The following is a 20,017-nucleotide window of genomic DNA, read 5'->3' on the forward strand; positions in this document are numbered from 1 at the left end:
ACATACTTAAGAATCTAGAGTGCTTGTACTTTCTTTTTGCCATGACAGTATTGTACACCAGTTTGGACTCAAACTGAAACTTTGTTTCATTATTTCTGCTAAGCTCACAGAATGATGCACTTATAGGACACGTTTACATTTGCCTAAAATCTGGACGATCTTCAGCACTTTCAGTGCTCGGCTCAGAGCGATGCAGAATCAATCTTCAGAGACACGAGTCTCATAATGAGTTTGAGAAAAATGAGAGGGCACATAGCAGAGAGACACATAGGGAAAAAAAGGAGATAATGAGAAACTGGGTTCATTTCTTTGGAGCACCGCGGCAGTGACACAGCTTTGCACTTTGGCTGTCATCCATAGAGGGACTGGGACAATTCTGGACATGGATGGAGGCTTTTCAAAACAAGAGGCTTTAGTTTATTCATCACACTGTCGCTCATCTCTCCATCATAACCCACTCTCTTCAGAGTTCTCTTACTTCTCCTTCCCCACTTTCTCTCTGTCTCTCCATTCATTTCTCCTCTCTATTATCTCCTTCTCATCTCCCCAGAGACCTAGCTTGGGGAAGGATGAATTATGGTGTGTATTAAAGCCGCATTTACCTGGTAGGCTCAGCTAGAGCAGGTTCACTTTATATCTCTGTCACACTGTGGGCTGAAATGCTGCACAGTGACCCTGCATTCTCTAGGCTATATGCCAATTTACTCTCTATATAACCCCAGACACAGCAAAGGTACATATTAAAGTAATAACAGTAATATTGTGAAGTTATAAAATCTTACTTTTTTATTAAAAGTCCTTTAACTTTAGCTACACGTTTCGGATTTAATAATTATTTATTCTCAAACAAGTTTAATTTAATAAATAGTAGGTTATCATATAATACAAAATTAGCAATAGTCTGTGTTAATGAGAGTAAATAAAAAGATCAGGGTTCACTACCACTGACAACAGCCAGTTGGCTTAGCTTAGCCTAACAACTGTAGACAGGAAAAGCTGCTATGTCTGAAGGTAACAAAATCTGCCCTCAAGCACATCTAAAGATTAATTTACCAACCATATTTTGTATTCTAATAAATACAAAAGCCAAAGTGTAAAAGTCATACAGGAAGCTATGTGGGTGGACTAGTTTTGGCTAAGCCCAGAACAATTTCCACTTATTGTTTCCAGTCTCTGTGCTAAGCTTTGTATTTACTTTACAGGCATGAGAAATAAGTGTATGTGGCAAATCTCAAAAAAGCTCTTTAACTTGTAAAGACAGATCTTTGACATTGGTTCATGCATTATATTTGATGTTTCTTTCATAAGCAACACCCGACACTGTGTTGCAGGAAAACAGCAATGTCTTCTTGGGCTTCTAATTGGCTATTTACCGGCCTCTTCCGACTTTAACCGAATTTAATGCTCTTAACTCATTATCGGCAATAATCTTCACTCTTGAAATTGTTTATGTTTTACTGACCCCCCACTTCCTTTCTGCCTCCTCTGTTTTCATGTCTCTCTTTCTTTTGAGATGGAAGGAAAGGGAGCCTGCAGAGATATTAGACCTGCTGCAGGGCTTGTGAGTGATGCATTCTTGGAACAGAGAACATGAAATAAACATCAGATGTGGATGAGAAGAGAGAGAGATAGGGAGGGAGGGGGTGTTGCCTTGAAGTCATTCGTAGCATCCATTTTTTTTTTTTTTTTGCAACTGCTGCTTTTACAAAGAGAGCTAAATGAAGTTGTCTGCAGTCTGCAAAAACTGCTAAAATGGCTGTCTACAAAGGACGATTGCAGAGACAGAGATTAAAGTGGGGAAACAGACATATAACAGCATAAAATGTAATTGTATGCTGGACTTATTGGCCTGTTGGGAAAAGCTGAGGACCAATTTGCTGTTTAAACAACCATCAAATTACCTCTCTTTAAGGATGACAACCAGTGTGTGAAAAGAGCTTCCGACAAGTCATGCTACAGCACCAAAATAGCTACACAGCTACTGGGGAACATGAAAAACACATAAAAGTCTATTTGAGTATTTCTGTTTCTGTTCAGCCAGTAGTGCTATTAATCAATCTAGATTCTTTTAGTGCCCAGTTCTGGATTAGCTGTAGAAATATCTGCATATTCTTGACTATAATAAAACTAAATGGCACTCACCTTGTAATCCTCAAAGAGATAGAAACAATTTCTCCTTTCAAACTAAACCCACCAGCTGCATCACTGTGCAAAAGAAACCTACAAGAGGCTCATACTGAAGGAAGCATCCTCGTCACAGGATGTAGAGGTGCATCACGTACAGCTTAGCTGAGCTGTACAGTTAGGAATTTGAATAAAAAAGGTAAGAAACAAACCCAACATGCTATAGTTATAATAGTTCCAAGTAGTTCTAAGTGTCATCGAACTTTCTGCCATATAAATGACAATCTGGACAATAACTGTATGGAAGGGGAGCTTTAAAACACAGCTTAAGAACCTCAGGATTGTCATGGTCCTGGGCCGTGTGCCCAGCGTTTAGCGTTTAGTTCTTTTAGGTTCTGTTTTCATTGAGTTCTTCTGTTATGTTCCCTGTTCGCATTTGATTTTGATTCTTTGTTCGTTATAGTTTCTTGTTCGGTCGTTAGTTATCATTATTGTTAATGACTTCCTGGTTCCCTTTGTTGTTGTCTTCCTGTGTCTGTCTTGGTCCATGTCTTGTGTTCAGTTTGACTTCCCGTTGTTCCCTGTGTGTTTAGCTTTCCATTTAGTCATGTTTAGATTCCCTATGCGTGCCAGCCCTTCTTTAGGTCAAGTCTGCGTTATCATGTTTGGTCTCTTCCTGTTTTATTTTGACAGTCCCATGTCCTATGTGCTTTGTGTTTAGTTTTGCTTCCTTTGTCTCATTAGTGTTATCCTGTTCACCTGTTCGCCCCAGATGTTCCCACTCTCCTCTTGATACCTCGTGTGTATATATTGTCTGTGTCCCTTATGGTGTAGTGAGTTCCCTATTGTGTCTCCGCCCAGCTGGCAGTGTCCATGTTCTTATGTTTGGTTACTGTCTGTTACCTGCCAGCAATGAAAGCTGTGTTTACTTCTGCCTCTGAGTTCTGCATTTTGGGTCCACTTCCTGCCTGCCTCGCTACTGGATCATGACAAGGATAATATTTGACACAAATTTAAAATGCAAAAGTCAAGAGCAGTTTCTTCCAGCTCAGATCTCTAGACTAAAACCAAAAACAGAACAACTTCTGCTCTGGAAAGGGTTATGCATGCTTTTGTCACATCTTAACTACAATTAGTCCAAAATGCTGCAGGCAGATTACTGAATCGGACAAAACAGAGGGGTCATGTTACTTCAGTGTATTTAAAACCTTAAATGTTCTTGCATTTGCATATGTGGTAAATATGCGGCATCTACACACTCCATTAAGATTACTGAGGTCTGCTACTCAGTCTTTCCTGTGCTCATACCTTTGCTGTTATTCCACCAAAACTCCGGCGTGACTTCAAACAAGTTTGAACTGTAACAGTTTTAATCTAAACTGAAAACATAGATTTACTGTCAAGCTTTTGGAAACTGCTGATTTCTGGAGCTGTGATTGGAGGATTGGTTGCTGTTGGGCTATTTCATGTAAACACTGTAAATGCATGCAGCGTCAGTTTTTTAGGAACCTGTTTATTCTATTTTAGTATAAAGCACTTCGGTTTTAAGTGTGCTCTAGAAGTAAAATTGCATATTTACTTCTCTCCCATCACACAGCCATTTAACTGACAGATTAGATTTCAGTCTGTCAGTTAATTGGCGGTGTTTTAGTATTTCTAGTGTACTGTTAGGGAGGACTGTGCAAACAAGAGGGAAATTTCTATAATTGGAAGATCTGAAAAGAAATAAAACTTCTACAGGAGGCATCATTATGAGCAGGAATAGACAGAAAACACAAATGTAACTCTTAATCTTCTATGGCTGAACATTCTTTCTCTCTTGTAAACACACACAGACACACATGACTTGTTTCCCCCTCGCTGGAGATATCACACCCATGTTTCAATCACATATATGAATGCACACCAGGAGCGGACAAACTGCATTCTTCTTACTGAAGACAACTTTTCAGGTGAAGTGTTAATCGACTAGATCGTGGAGTGTAATTACATGTTGCTTGTTAAACTGTTATGTCAGTGATCTCATTGCAAGATGTTAATATTATATAATCCACCCAGGCTTGTGAAACTTTAATCATCACACTGCCTGAAACTCTTAATTTAAAAAATTGGTCATTTGAGGAATATTTCTGAAATATTTCATCTCTTGTTATATTGTTAGAAATGATGCTATGATGATTAGTCATCCATATATTATACTCTACTGAAGCTATCAATAATCTTTTGAAATATGATTCTTGTTTTAATACCATTTTCTCTTCACACACACCAGAACATGTAATTATTTCTGAACACACTATACTCACTTTTATTTATGTAGTTGTGAAGAAAGGAAGACTGTTGTTCATAGTTAAAAATACTTGAATCCGTCCAAAGGAAATTAGAACAAAAGTTATTATTTAAACATCAAATTTGGCCCAAGAATCCATAACAGTGCAAATAATCTTGGTCACCCCTTAGAGGACATCCCAGTGAGACCAGCATGATAAAGGGACTGATCATATCAAGGCCCACGCTCTTTACATCTTTATAGTATTGATTTAAATTTGTACTTTTTGCGAAAGTCTTCAGTTTTTGCATAATCTCATTTCGCTTTCCAGTTTTTCAAGTTCAACTTTAATTTTGCTAATTGAATACAGAAATATATCCTTATTCTAAACTAGTTCAAGCCAAAAACCTCACCATTTCACAGAGTGCCTGGTAGCAATTCAGAATCCAATCGACATCAGCTGCAAGAGACTGAGAACCAACATCAGCTGCTGACATCTGTTTGCATCACTGCTGTGCCCTTCTGAACCTGCTCCATGAATCAGGCAAGACTGTTGGAAGCCAGGCTATCACTACAGACTGAAGCTTAACTTCAGCTGCCTCACAGTTAATGTTGTTGGTAGTCTGAATTAATATGAATTAGTCTGAATTAACATTAACTTAATCATTCAGACATTTTATTAACTTTCATCTGGCTCATTATTTACCAACAGCCTGAGAATTAAATCCACATCCTCCCAGTCATCCTTACACACACACATTATGTGCCATTCCAAGATCAAGCATTCATTTGCTCATCAATTCTCATACTGGAAATGAATCAATTTAATGCATTCTTGTTCTTGCTGTCTACCCTTGTAAATGCAGTTGTTCATAAGGTTTGGACTTTAACTGTGTTTCTTTCATGCAGTGAGTCAAGGATCCCTAAATTAGCAAAGAAGCCCATCCCAAGAAAAGCACGTACTTAGTGCTACACATGAAAAAATATAGGTAGACATTAACTTGATCATAACAATGTTTGTGATTTCTGAAATCATGAGATTGCTGTTGAGTCTATCAAATGTGCGCTCTTTACACCACAAGGCGAGTACCATTTACTTTGATTGCACTGAAGAGAAGGCAGACATCTCTACAGCCAATATCTGCAAAACTAGGCAGCTCACACCAAAATAATGTACATGGATGAACAGCACTACAGGCTGGGGGGTGTCATGTGTACCGGTATTTAATTTTAAGGTGAACTGTCCCTTTAAATTTGCAGTAGGAAATGTAAAAGAGCCCTTACCCCGCCTGAACAACTGGATGGTAGCTTGGCGACGGCCGTTGCCATTTTCCACATAACAGGAATAATTTCCCAGGTCATCCTCCTCTAAAGAGTCAATAGTTAATGAAATGGCAACTTCCTGTTCACCAAGATGCTCCTTGACAACCCTGCAAGACAAACAAAGCAAACATTACTCAAACAATGCCTCTCAGCTTCAAAAACAATCGGTGGATGGGGAGTGACTTGTAATCAATGCAATTAAATGGGATCAAAAGCTGTATGTTCAGCATGTGATGGGGGCTTCAGGAGTCAGGACCCAAAGCACATCAGTCAGAGCTGTTAAACAGATATTGCGCTGAAATTCACGAAGGTTAAGCAATGCAAAATAGTGTTTCTGTGGTACAAATGTATCTTGATGAAGCCCCTTTTGTGTTCCGTTAAGTACTTCATGGTATGTTAATTTCTTTCTTTGCACTCAAAACATATGAGCAATGAAAATCAATAAGGGATCTTCCTCAGCTTGTGCGGGAGGAAATCAAATAATAGCGATGAGGAGAAAATCTTTTTATAGCAGCTGCCATGGTAACGGCGAGAAGGAGAGAAAGTAATATTCCATAAAGTAAATGAGTGTCCCCCGCTGGGCTGGTTGAGCCTGATGGAGGAGAGAATAGGGAGATAATGCTCCCTCATACCTTGGACACACTACTTAGCCTACTTTTACAGCACCCTCAGCACAAATGACTCTTTGGAGGAAACAAAGTGCAAATGAGAAAAAGATCTCCTCTGTTTGTATGTGAGTGTGTGTATCATTACTGTGCTGAGAAGGAAGAGTGGGATGAGGAAAGAAGAGAGTGTTTGCATGTGTGTGTTTGTGTTTAAACGTGTAGGGGGATAATGACTCTCGAGCATCTCACTTCTTTCTCGCCTTCAAGCTGATAAACTGCACATAAGAAAGCTTGTTGGGAGAATTGGCATCGGTAATTGAAAGTGTATCATGGGCTGTGTGTGAAGAGGCAACGGCAGTACTGATGATTCAGAGTTTGTTGCGCAGTAGGATACGGGCTGTGAGAAGGAGGCATGGGAATAATTCAGGTCCAGGAAGCAGTGGTGACCCTAACCCTAACTATGTATGTTTACTCAAACACCGCACTGAGGGACTGTGGCTCAGAAGTTAGAATGCATCATCCACTAAGGTTGGCTTCTTCAGTCTGCATGTCGAAGTGTCCTTGGGTAAGATACTAAAGTCCTAATTTTGGTGTTTCCTGACAGCATTTAGTTACTATTTACTTTAAAATCAGACACAAAATATGTGAAAAACGGAGCACTATGAAGACATTTCTTACTATTTTCAGCATTATTTATAAAACACCCAATTAAGAAAAAAAAATCATATCAACATAGCATGAAATGATCTTTAGTTTCACTTGGAAATGGAAAAGTTCAGAATGAGCTCCACCTTAACCAACTACAGCAGTAAAAATCTGCTTTAATGTGTGAATATTACACCTGTTCAACTGCTTGCTACTGCCAACGCCACACAGAAAGGCCCCAGCCGAGGCTCCTGCATGCTCTGTTTGGGCAGAACCAGTATTTCCTGAAGTGAGAATGTGACTGAGGTCGACTACCTCCTGCTGCGTGCTCCTTGCGATAAACTGCAACCTCAGGCTTTCATCTTAACTCTCCCAACATTGTCTGGAGTTCATATGTGAAAACAGTAATAGTGGGGATATTTCTCCAAGCAGTACTTCTACTTTCAATACCTAAAGTAAATCTTTGTAAGAGTAGTTCCATATTTTTACTTAAGTAACATTTTCAAACCAGGAATTTTCCTTCTCCCAGAGCAGTTTTACAGTGCGGTATTAGTAATTTTAATGGTATTAGTAATTTTTAAGTGTATAAGTGGTGTCTTCATTTCACATTATCACACCATGTGACACAACACAGCCATTCAACCTGATGAATAACGACTACGGGAATCATGAGTGTAGATGATGAAAACCTAAAGTTTGTCTATGCTTGGTTCGAAATGTGGACAGCGGACAGTGATGACCATACGAGTAAGATGCATTGCGAAGAGGCTGTTTGATCTGGTCACTCGTGCCGCTTGCTGGGATGCTTTTGAATACGTTTGGCCACATGTCTTTTGTAGTGTAAATTCGAATGTGTCCTGTTGGATCGCTAACATGAGGACTGCATCAGGATGCAGTAGGAAAATATATCACCACTGAAGGATAAATATATTGTTTTCTTTGCTAGCCCTTGTTAATCTCTTGCTTGAATGACAGCAGACAAAATATCACTGTCCTTTGACCTTCTAGTGGAAGCTACACTGACAGTAACAACATGTGAACCAGAGGTTAGCTGGAAACCTTAGAGTCTAATGATGGACACAGAAATGATGATGTATCTTGGCTCTCCACTTGCGACCCAGTCACCCAACATAGCTTTTAAAACCAAGTGTAAACAGGGTCATAGATACAGATGAGATCTGAAGGACACATAACAGCTGGGATACAATTACATATGAAGCTATTCCTACTTTGGTTAATCAGATGACCTGGGTCGGATTTTGCAGAATACCTTGTAAATTTCTGTAGAACCTGGAGCAAGGACCTCTGCTTTTTGATGGGTGATTGAGTTCAGTGATATAGCTTTAGCAGAATGAATAAACTGCAAAATTGTTCTCAACCTACAGCTGCTGCAGACACTTTATCCACTCCCTTCCCCACTAACAAAACCTCTGTATTTGCTCATTTAGTGATCAATTTCCAACTTATTCATTTCTCTCATATATTCAACTCTATGCACACCTGCAAAACACCAAATGAACCTGGTCAATAACATATTGATCACCTATTTTTTATGCTGAGCCACATTTGTTTTGTTAATTTATTAATCTCTGCATGCTATGCTAATGTCCAGTCATCCATGCCATGATAACAGCAACAGCCTGGTCCCAGTGGCGCAAATGAGAATTTATGTGCTCGGGTTGCCACAGAAATGAACTCCAGCAAATCAATAGGCTGAGAGTTGGGTAAATAAATGTCTGCAGAAACTCTGTTCTCAAGGTATGAGTGCTCTTCTCTGAGCTTATGTTTGGCTGCTGATGCATTAGTAATAAAAGGAAAAGCATGTGGGTGACAGGCGGATGAAGAGAGGTAACCCTGAGAAAGCATGTCCACTGTATCATTTAAAAGGGAGCAAGAGCTTGACTGCAGGTAAAGGACAGATTAGTTTGTGTTTAGTTTCTTGTATACTTTCTCCCCCCATTGCTCTCCTTCTCTGCCTAGTCCTCATTTTGCTGTATGTGTTTAAGTAAAATCAAGGCGTTTGATATATCTGAAAAAGCCTAGGACAGCAGCATCAGCAAGAGAAAGTGGATAATTGTATATATTATTGATCTTCTGCATGTAATATGGGTCTAAATTATTAAAATGATAACCCCTCAGACAGTGAGTGGGAGAATCCTGGTGTCCGGGAGTAATGGACAAAGAGAGAGAGGGAGAAATAGACAGACAGTAGAGCAGTGGGGGTTGGTTAAACTGACATTTGTTTCTTTGCGTGTTCAAATGAATGTGCAAAAGAACTCCCTTTAACATTCCTCTCAACTCTACTCTTCAGTGATTTGTGTCATATTTCTTTTCTCACTCCTCATCTTTCCTGTTTGCTTCCTGCTTATTTTCTCCCGCTCTTCCTCTCTTCCCTTTCTAGCCCTCCTCCTCAGCTCCCCACGGCCCATCTGCATGCTGCTATAGGTGGGTGCAGCGGGGGAGATAGCATAGTGGTGGCGGTGTGAAAAATGGCAGTTGTTAACCATCTGACAGGGCTGTCTCCCAGGAGCTGCAGCCTCTCCAAACAGCCCTAATGGGAAACATGCACATGGACCAGAGAATGGACTTGTTTAAATGTGCTACACTAGTAGGAGGGGAGCGACATGAAGACGGGCTTGATTTAAATGTCTGTAAGTCTCGGAAGCGAGTCTCGTCTGAGGAATCGTTACAATGTTACAGAAAGACATTAAGCGAGGTAAAGGCACTTAAACTGCTTTTTACAAATGTGTTCAGCATCATCTAAATATGTGCACAGGGAATGGGCTGAATCCTGCTGTACTGAAGATAAAGAGAAGAAAAGAAATTTACACAAATTCTTTCCAGATTCCAAATCCAAACTGTCTTCATTTTTAGGCAAATAAATAAATTAATTAAATAAAATAACAGAAAGGGTTCATAACTATAATAATGTTTCCATTACGAGGAATGGTTAAATGTTTTAAACTAAAAATATTTTTTGTTTCATTCACACATTTTATTTGTTACATTTATATCCAATATCATAAATAACACATCAAACAGCACAGAATGTGTCCAAAGACCCTATGAATATGCAATTAAGAGTTCTCACACACAGTCTTAATGCATGCAATGATGCGGGTACAGAACAAAATCCTTTTTCTTTGTAGATTTTCTTTGTTTTGATAGAACTGTCAACTGTCACTTCTGCTGAAAATGGAAAGAGATCAAGAGAGCTACAATCAGACATAAGAGTTCTGGTACCAAATATTGATTGATCAGGGGGTTGCTTTCTTCTTTTTGTCGCCCTTTGCCTGAAGTTAATTTGCTTGATTAATAGGCCAACCTTTGAGGGTAAATTTTTTTTGTACAGCTCTGTGTACTGTATGTCCACAGGAGGATAATGCAATTTAACTGGAAAAATATAAAGGTAATAAAATTAATGAATTATTGCTTATAATAAATTTCAAGCCTCTGCATCATGTTCATACTGTAGCATAATTAATTGAAAAGAACGGCTGCTTAGAAGGTAGGGAATACATCTCTGGAAAATGGTTGGTTTACTGTATGCAATTTGGAGTTAATGGGCTAAGAGATGCAAAACCATTTGCATCGTCCTTTAATATTATGGGGTAAATTTATCTACATATGTTATTAATTCCTCATTACTGCCAAGTCTAGTAAAGTGATTTGCAGCCATGTGTTTCTTACTTGATTTCACTCTCCTGGATTCTCTCTTCATCCAGGTCCTCTATGAACTTCTCTCCCTTCATCCAGTAGATGATGGGGATGACATCTCCGCTGTAGCCAAAAAATGCCCGGCAAGTGAGGTTCAGGGCACTTCCTGCAAAGACAGGAGATGACAACATGCTGTTATGATTGATAGCCCTGCTGTCATGTTAAAGGTATATGTACAACCTGAAAAATATTGTATCATATCATATGTGTGCCTTTAAAGTCAGTGACTTCACACGGACACACCAATGTTGCCAGTTCTTTTCATTTTAGGTATCACACACACATAGGCTGAGGCACACACTTCCCACATTCACGGATTCATGTATACACACTGTGTATACAAATGTTGTCTGATGAGAGAAGCTGGAAATATGCTCATCCTGAACTACTTTGGGGGCTGTACAGCTGTGATATCAGCAGACAGTCTTTCCCTTCAAAGAATGTCAAGGGGAACATGTCAGGTTTTAAGGCTCATTTGGTCAATGGTACACAGATATAGCACACTGATCATAAAGCAGGTAATGAACACATGAGGGCACTCAAGAGCTTTCTAAAATCCCCCTCGAGACAGCGCACGGGAGAAAATAAGGCAAAAGGAAGTGAGCGGAGACAGACAATAACATTATTTTATTTAGAGCTGCTGGGTATGAAGGAAGGTCAGGAGTCAACAACTACAGTTTGCTGCAAGTTGATATGTGGAAGGAAGAAGTAATTGTCACTGGGGAGCCAATGGATTCTTGGCTCTGTGAATGGGTGGATTATCTCTTTGGTTCAACACAGAGGGCAAGTATTTACATGGAAGAAAAGGTGATACTTCACTACCAATTAAAAAAGTTTCTGTTGAAATCTACTGCACTAAAGCTGTTGGCAGCATTTGTTATTTTTGTGAAAGCCCAGAGATAAATGAACCAGAGATAAAAAGCAAAAAAAACCAAAAAGATATATATATATATATATATATATATATATATATATATATATATATATATATATATATATATATATATATATATATATATATATATATATATATATATATATATATATATATATATATATATCAAACATTACATGCGACATAATTGTGAGCTGATTAGAGCTGGCAACCCTTTAGCACTCATGCAGGAATTTCAATGTCCATGAACTTTGCATGTATTAAAAATAAAGCTAGAGCTTGGCTGGCATATGCTATGAATGTATTTATTTTTCATTCCATTGAAGTGGCATCCGGAAAAGGCCTGGGGTGCAGTAATCTCAGCAAACCGCAAACGCCATGTAAACAATATACATATGATGGGAGACTCTTCGTGTAGCACATACTGTTAACTATGTGGACGCTCCTCTTGGGAACGTCAGTGTTGTGAATTGCTTAAAGGCACGTCATTTGGGTAGTGCAGGGAGAAAGACGTGAAGAGGATGGGGTTGGGAGGTGGCGAGGATGCTTTTTCCTGTTTTGCAGCAGGATTTACAAGCAGGAGTGCAAGGTTTGCATTTGTTAATCCTGATTAGTATGTTACAGCTCTTGTGTAGGGAATCGAAGGGAAACTCTGCTACTTAACGCCAACTTCAAAAGCAACTATGTTTAAGTCAGATCCTTTCTTTAAGAGTCAAAACTAAATATTTAAGCATTTACTGCAGGGATGTTCTATTGCATTACATTATACAAGGATTTCAGTTCTTTTTTGGTTTTTTTTTGCTCCCTTAGTGCGATGATCTTTGAACCCACTGCACACCACTGCACAACACAGCACTTCTTCCTCAGATGCCCTGGCATCTGGCAAGGGTTATTCTCTTTAAGACTGTGTTTGAACTAAGAGTTTGTTTCCTCTGTGCTCCTCTTGTCAACAACAGCTCCAAAAAAAATTTCAGCATAAGAAAAGTTTTACGGCATGCAGGAAAGGAAGATGGGAGGACACCCAGGAATGAACTGATAGTGCTGCCTGTGAGGAGCCATGTCTGACATTTCCAAAGTTCAACAGCCACTCTCAGCTTGGTATGTGTGCACAGCCAGGCTCTACAAAGGCTACACGCTCTACCTACAAAGTAGGAACCTCCTGTGTGCCACACACACACACACACACACACACACACACACACACACACACACACACACACACACACACACACACACACACACACACACACACACACAGAATTTACTACAACGGTGCTTTACAGTCACATTTATTATTTAAGATGCACATACAGTACAAAATTACATATTACAGGCAACTGCGTATCTCTGTGTGTGACCCAGATGCAGTATCTACCTTTTCCTCTGTTTATAAATCTGCCCCCCTGGTGTTCGTATATCCCTCAGATCAATTGTAAACTAGGAATGTCAAGCTGCCAGCAGCCGCTGCCTGGAGAGGAAGTCTCTACTGAGCTGCCTGGGAATCACAGGAAACACTTGAAGGCCTCCTGCTGTCTTATTCTAATCCAAATGCAGCACTCCCCCAAACGCTCTCACAGCCACCTTTGTTACTTCCAGAATACCGGTGGGTGGTGTTGCACCTGCAACATCATTGTCACATTCACATACAGTGTGAAGCTGAATGTATAATCTGCTCATTCTGTGATATATAAAAATTGCATCTTAAGGCAAAAATATTTATCAGCTTCTGGTCTATTTTGCGTTAAAAGTCGAGATGGAAAGTTTATCCTTGAAAATGAATAAAGATTTTAAAAACAATGTACAGGTCTTTCTAATTAACATCAAAAATAATTAGGAATGCTTAACAAATTCCAGCATAATCCATTGTTTCATCAGTTATTCAGAAACTGAAGATCATCTGCGCCATTCTGAGCATCTGATTTATACATTTTAAGTTGGATATTTGAATATAACATTACTGAGACTGATTGTTTTATGCTGTTCAGCTCCATCTACAGAGTCACACCAGATTCTCACTGAACAGCTCTTTATACCTTTAGAGGCTTTTCTTTTGTTTTCCCAGAACACTTCACTGAAGAGCTGAAATAACACCCAAATGATCTGAAATGACACTTACTCTCCCCTGGCGTTACATTTGCAATGTATACCTCCAGCTGCGTTTTAATTGGCAAGGTGAAGCGAAAGGTGGATGACTGTTTGCAAGGCAGCAGAAAAATGTGTATTATCCAGGGATAGAGAGAGTCCTGTTAAAGCCCAGTAAGACTGCCATAACTATTATGATGCTAAGGCAGCCAAAGTTGGAGCAGATGGTAAAAAGACTATTAACTAGAACTGGAACAATAAGGTGAATAATTTGTACTAGTTGCAAAGGAGAATGAACTGCTTTTTAAAATCTCTGCCATGCTATCAAACCCCACAGCAGTATCACTATTATTATGATCTGTTATTAGTCTCAAAGAGGTTTGAAACATTTGGAAACTCACATTAATGATATCTATGTTGACTTTAACTGACTCTGAAGGTGAATTTTTTTTTTACTGAGATATTACTGAATTTTAAATTTCAAAGATAAATACAGGAAAACCCTCCAAAGTTAATTTTGGTTTCAGGAAAGCTTTTAAGGCAACAGCTCAAAAAACAGAAGTGCTTGGTCTAAAAATGTGCAAATAATGAAAATGCAGATTATAAAAGCACCAGTTCCTTAATAGAAGAAACACACTGAATACTGAACTCCTTTCCACTGGATACCTGCGACCCCACTGTCTGTTGAATAATAAGCATTCTTGCTTTTGGTACAAACTCAAAAATTCAAATCTCTTTTTAATTTATTGAAGTTCACAAATAAGTGTGCCATTACAAGACTTGGCAAGATTAGGCGTGAAAAATATCCCCCGCTGACTGGATGCGTGTCTTGTACAGCACAAGTGCATGATTAAGTGTTTGCCTGAGAGTGTGTTTTTCTGTGCATGTCTTTGTGTGTTGTTTCTGCCTTCACACATGCGTGGGTGTGGAACAAATCCATGTAATCTGAGTGATTGACATCCTCCCCTCAGCTGAGAGTTGGTCACGGCGCTTGATGGAAATTAGACTTAAGAACCACCCCTTTTTCTTGTTTTTAATTTCTGTCCAATGTGTCTGAGAGTCTTCCACAGAGACTGACTACACCTTTGGCCTTCCTATAACAACAGATGGATATCTGGTGGAGAACAGTATAACATAACTCTTTACTATAATTTTACCAAAGCTGGGTTTGCACTAGAGGCGATGGGTTGTAGTTGTACAAAGCGGAATCAGTGCCTTTGTAATCTAGCCTTAATAACACAGCTTTCTCTTATAAGGCGTCCTTTTTCTATCTGTCTGAAAAGCTTAAACTACAAAGTCTTATGAGGTCCCAGAACATAGCCAAACCACCAGATGTCTTAAAGAGAGAAACAGCTATAACTCTGCACGCACGCAAACAAAAACTTTTAAAGTTCACATATACACTCTTTATATCTCAATACTTTGGGTGCGGGCAATTCTTGGAGTCGTGTCAGCAGTAGAATTAAAAAACAATTGTTTTATTTAACTTTGGGTTTCATACAAAGATATAAAGTTCTAAGTTTTAAAGGTGAAGATTTTGTTACTTTTCTCCAGAGCCTGTCAATTTTTATGATGAATGGAATTAAGCAGGTACAGGCTGTATTTATCATACTTTTTAGAAACTATTCCAAACAGAACGATATAGAATGTTTAAGACCAATACCAATATATGATAATTTAACAAGCTGACACATCGACTGATGTATTTTTGTTTTACAAACACACAAAACATATAGAGATTTCCCTAACTTTTTTTAAACATGTGGTTATTAAGATAACATGACAATGCAGTTTAAAAATAATCTTGTTTTCTTGTCACTTCAAGTTATGGCTTACTGACTATGCTCAGATCAGCTGGTTGCTCCTTGTGTTTCAAACATGAGTTGCCAAAAGGGCAGTTGCAGAGTGCTCTCTGGTGGACAAACTATCCAACATGGCTGAAGGGTGTTTCTCCAATCTCTTCTCTACGTTTTAAATGTTAATTTATCAGCCGTTATAAATGCCGATACTGATATACAGTATAGGCAAATAGCTTATAATGCCCGATGTATTGGCAGGGCTGATATTTCCAAACTACTCATGTGGAGAAATGAATTCAATTACATTTTATTTATATAGTGCCTATTCACAACAGTGCTACTGCTTTATATAATAAGGTAAAGACCCTACAATATTTAGAAAGCAAACTCCAACTATCAGATGATACCCCGTGAGTAAGCATTTGGTATCTGTGGGAAGGAAAAACTCCCTTTTAACAGGAAGAAACCTCTGGCACAACCACGCTCAGGCAGGGGCAGCCATTTGCCGTGACCGGTTGGGGGTGGGGGATTATTATCAGCAGCTATAATTTTTGTTTTTCTGTCTTCTGTGGATTAATTACCTACTTTGTCGGCACATTGTGACAAAAACTCTTTAAAGTAACAAGCTGTTCAGTTTTCACCATCCATTAGAATTTATAATGCCCATTATACTACATTACTTTCATTTGGCAAACACTCACGTCTACAGCATGCATTTAGAGCACACTGAGGGTATTTATGCCAAATAAGGATAGGTACACATTATGCTTTTCAAAGGAATAACAAAAGAAGGTCTTTATTAGACAATACATAGGAACGAAACCTAGTAGAAAACAAACCAGCCCTTATGCCTGGCAGGTCTTTACTGGGAAATTTAGTAAATGATTGAGTGAGACCACAAATGGTGATCGGATTTTTAAAGACTATAAAATAATATGTGCTGCGCAGGGTCATAAATTTGATTTGCATCAACTCTTGGTGCATGTTTAGCTGATTTCACAGTATTTGGGATAATTAGGCCTCACAGAGCTGGCACTCAGATTCACACAGAGGAATACTTTCCAAGCCAGAGGAGAGGAAAACAAACCTTGCACAGAAAACACTCTGCAGATGCTGTCCAAACTCAGCACAGATGCACAGAGCACACAGTGAGATTGACAGATATGCCGACAGAGGGGCAGATGAATGAACAGACAGCCCCCCCCTCCAAAAAAAAAATAAAAAATAAAATAACACGATGCATATACAAACATGATTATAAATTAACACACATATTGTGTCATTTCTTTCTCTTCTATCTCATCTCCTTCTCTTGAATACACTTGTCTTTCTCGTGCCACTGCTTAGAGCAGTTGTGTGTTGTTACTGTGTGTGACAGCCACCATCATGTTTTATTTGTAGGATAAGAAACAATCTGGAGAGCCTTTTGAAAAAGTCATAGTCAAGAGTGGGTTTGATGTTTCATAACACACTCTAGTCTTCAGCACAATTGTTCTCTCTGTACTTCATTTTCAAGGTGAGGTGAAGTCTTGCACAAGATGTGCTATCACATGCTAGTGTTTTTGCTCACCCTGAAACGCACTTTGCCCATTTGTTTCATTTCTTTGGCCTGTGTATGTGGGAGGGAAGGCACAATGAGCTGGGAGTTCAAAGAAAGTTGGATCTTTTGCTCAAGTATTTAAAGTGCAGGGCCAAACGAGGAACCGACGATGATAAATTGTTGTTACTTTGATGAAATCATGCGCATAAAAGAAAATAACATCACATTGCAACTGATTAATCTGACAGTCCAGGATATGTAAGATGTAAAACAGTTCACAGTGAAAATATTAGAATTAGAAAATCAGCCTTCTTGTCTCCACCGGCCATCTCAGTGTCCTCATTCAGAAAAGGGGAACAACTACATCTACAATTTTCTTTGATACATCTTGTCTACTGAAAGGACTGTTTTGTTTTCAGGAGGATTTTTTAATTACAAAGTTATACAACAACTCTGTAAAGCTACTTTCAGCTGCTCCATTATTCACAAGAGGTCGCCACAGTGGGTAGCTCCACATATTTGATTTGGCAGATTTTTTCTTTTTTTTTTTTTTTTTTACACCAGATGCACTTCCTTATGCAACCCCAAGGGTTTTGTCTCCCCTCCCAGCACTGAACCAGTGATCTTTCACTTGTTAGTGAATGCATAAACCACTATGCTATGCTATATCTGTCCAAAACACAACTTAAAAATAGAAGAACACTTGCAAACAAATGTGCTCATTCTCTCATATAAAAGAAAGGGTCTTGAGCACAGTATTTTGCACTAAATATATACATTTTGCACTTGTGTTTGTGTAATTTGGTTTTGGGGTCTTCGAAATGGGCTTTCACATTGCTTGTGATGTCACAAACATTTGCCCATATGTGCAAGTGGAGCAGATCAACGTGAAAACAGCTTTTTACAAGCTCTCAACATACTGTCGATCAATCTGTACAGTGAAAGTCAAGGATCCAAAAGAAGAAACCGCATCAACATTTTGGCAATATCTGCTGCTGTGGTCAAACCCACTGGACCTGAATACAACATTACAAACAGCACAGCGACTACTTTTACCCTTTAAATATGCAGACTGACTGATTACAAGTTAGAAGACAGCTGTGATGCTAATTACAGGACACACCTTAGTTTAACATTTCCGGTGGTCAACTTATTTTCAGTCTTTTCTAGGGGTACCATCATTTTTGTCCAGGACAGCTTCATTAGTTTGTTTTTAAAATAATTCTGTTGAACCACAATTCAAAAGCAATATCTGATTTTCCTTAGGTAATTTTCAGCAAATTTTTATTTATTATTACTTTTGTGTTAGTATTGTTGGTTTGTCTTTCTTTAACAGAAGTGTACCAACAATTTTGTCCAAGTCTTTACCAGAAGACAGACTGCCTCAGTACCCCACCCCTGTCTTTAGAGCCACGCTGTGCTTCCTTTCTTTTCCTTTTTTCCATATAATATTGGTCTTGCAATATATATTTCTCCCAAGATATTAATAGTATTGTTCTGCTTTCCACTTCTATATAGGTCTTTATAATCCATCCGAATAGAAAACAAGCAAAAGTTGAGATACTGTACACGGTTTTCATGGCAAACAACAATATCCCACAGCCTAGTTTTAGACACGGGCTTAAATTTCAGAGTTAGGGTATTTTAAGCTTTCAATAAAATAGCCAAGAAGAAAGTGTTAGTGTGTGCATATGTATATATCAGGGAGAGAGAGAGAAAAGCGGGTTTGTGAAGATTTCCTGTGGATAACTCTGCAGGAGAATCTGATACAAGTCCTGTCAGTCATGATTCTTCCCCCACAAGGTGTGAAACAAGCATGAAAAAGTGCACACAGTACGGTGTAATCCTTTTTTTTTTTTTTTTTTTTTTTTGCACACAGGAAGGATAAAAGAGTGAACAAGACAAGTAATATACAGAGATGATACCGTAAACAACAAAACTGTGATACATTTCAAACTGCCTTTGGCTGGTGCATTGTGTCATATATGCTTTCATTACATCACAGCAATGTACACTACTGTACTGTATGTGTGCATGTGTCTCTGTGCATATGTGTGTGTGCACATGTTGCAAATATAGGTAGATCCATTTCAGTGGTTAAAAACTGACAGGCCATTCTGGCTTACCCATTAAAATCTCCCTCCTGCATGTTGCAGGTGAGGGTACATATATTTTCTGAGTGATGTTGCTATGTAAGCTTCCTGCAGTCTCAGATTCATCCCACAATCACATTGTAGACTACTTAAACACGTGCTTTTGTCAAGGCTACGGAAGGAGACAGAGGAAGAGTGAGGCGAGCCAGAAAGTAATGAAAATGGAGGCATCGAGAAAAAAAGGTGAATGACAGCTATTCAGCATCCCCGGGTGATTCCTTGAAATTCTCATTCCAATTCCCTTTGCTAAAAATATCTGATCCTGCTTCTTGTCCCTGCTCATCTCTCAATGCAGTAGGTGAAATCTCTAGAGAACCATAACCGGGCAGGTGTGTTTACTGTTTCAGGAGTGGGGAGTTGCAGCGCAGAAAACTCCAAATGTGTCTGTCAACATTTCTATTCTTTAGCCGCCTGCAGGTTACCATGACTACACCTACTGTGCTAGGTAGCAGCAGCTCTGCAGGCTCTGTCAGGACAGAAAATACAGTAAAGATAGGTACTGTAATGACATTAGGACGTTGGTCAATATATTGACAGGAAGCAGCAATCAAAGTTGGCTCTACTTGGAGGAGGGTCAAAACACAATCTGAAAAGAGCTTGGCTTGTTTTATTCTGCAGCTCTTTGAACATCTTAGAATCTGTTTAAAAAAAAAAGTCCTACTGTATGTAAAGATGTGGCTTTTTTGTTCATAGAACACCGCTGAGCTGTGGAACAATGTAGTTGGCTGAACTGATTACTTTTGCTCTGCATTGCGGAAGTCGGTGTGAGGTGGGGGATGCAGAGGGGTGAGAAGTACAGTGAAAGGGTGGATTGGAGGATTTGGGCAGAATAAGTGGAGGAATGAGTAAGGGTAATGAGAACATA

General features: G+C 39.0%; 1 protein-coding gene across 1 annotated transcript in view; it reads right to left on the bottom strand.

Moving 5' to 3' along the window:
- Positions 1-20,017, bottom strand: part of il1rapl1a (interleukin 1 receptor accessory protein-like 1a) — a 188,608-nt gene that overhangs the window by 8,756 nt on the left and 159,835 nt on the right. The window contains exons 10-11 of the mRNA XM_030758212.1: positions 10,657-10,789; positions 5,678-5,823 (exon numbers count right to left, since the gene is read on the bottom strand). Coding sequence (XP_030614072.1) covers positions 5,678-5,823; positions 10,657-10,789 — 279 coding nt within the window. The remainder of the gene's footprint in view (positions 1-5,677; positions 5,824-10,656; positions 10,790-20,017) is intronic.

The sequence above is a fragment of the Archocentrus centrarchus genome, chromosome 21 (assembly GCF_007364275.1).
Source record: "Archocentrus centrarchus isolate MPI-CPG fArcCen1 chromosome 21, fArcCen1, whole genome shotgun sequence".
Classification (NCBI taxonomy): domain Eukaryota; kingdom Metazoa; phylum Chordata; class Actinopteri; order Cichliformes; family Cichlidae; genus Archocentrus; species Archocentrus centrarchus.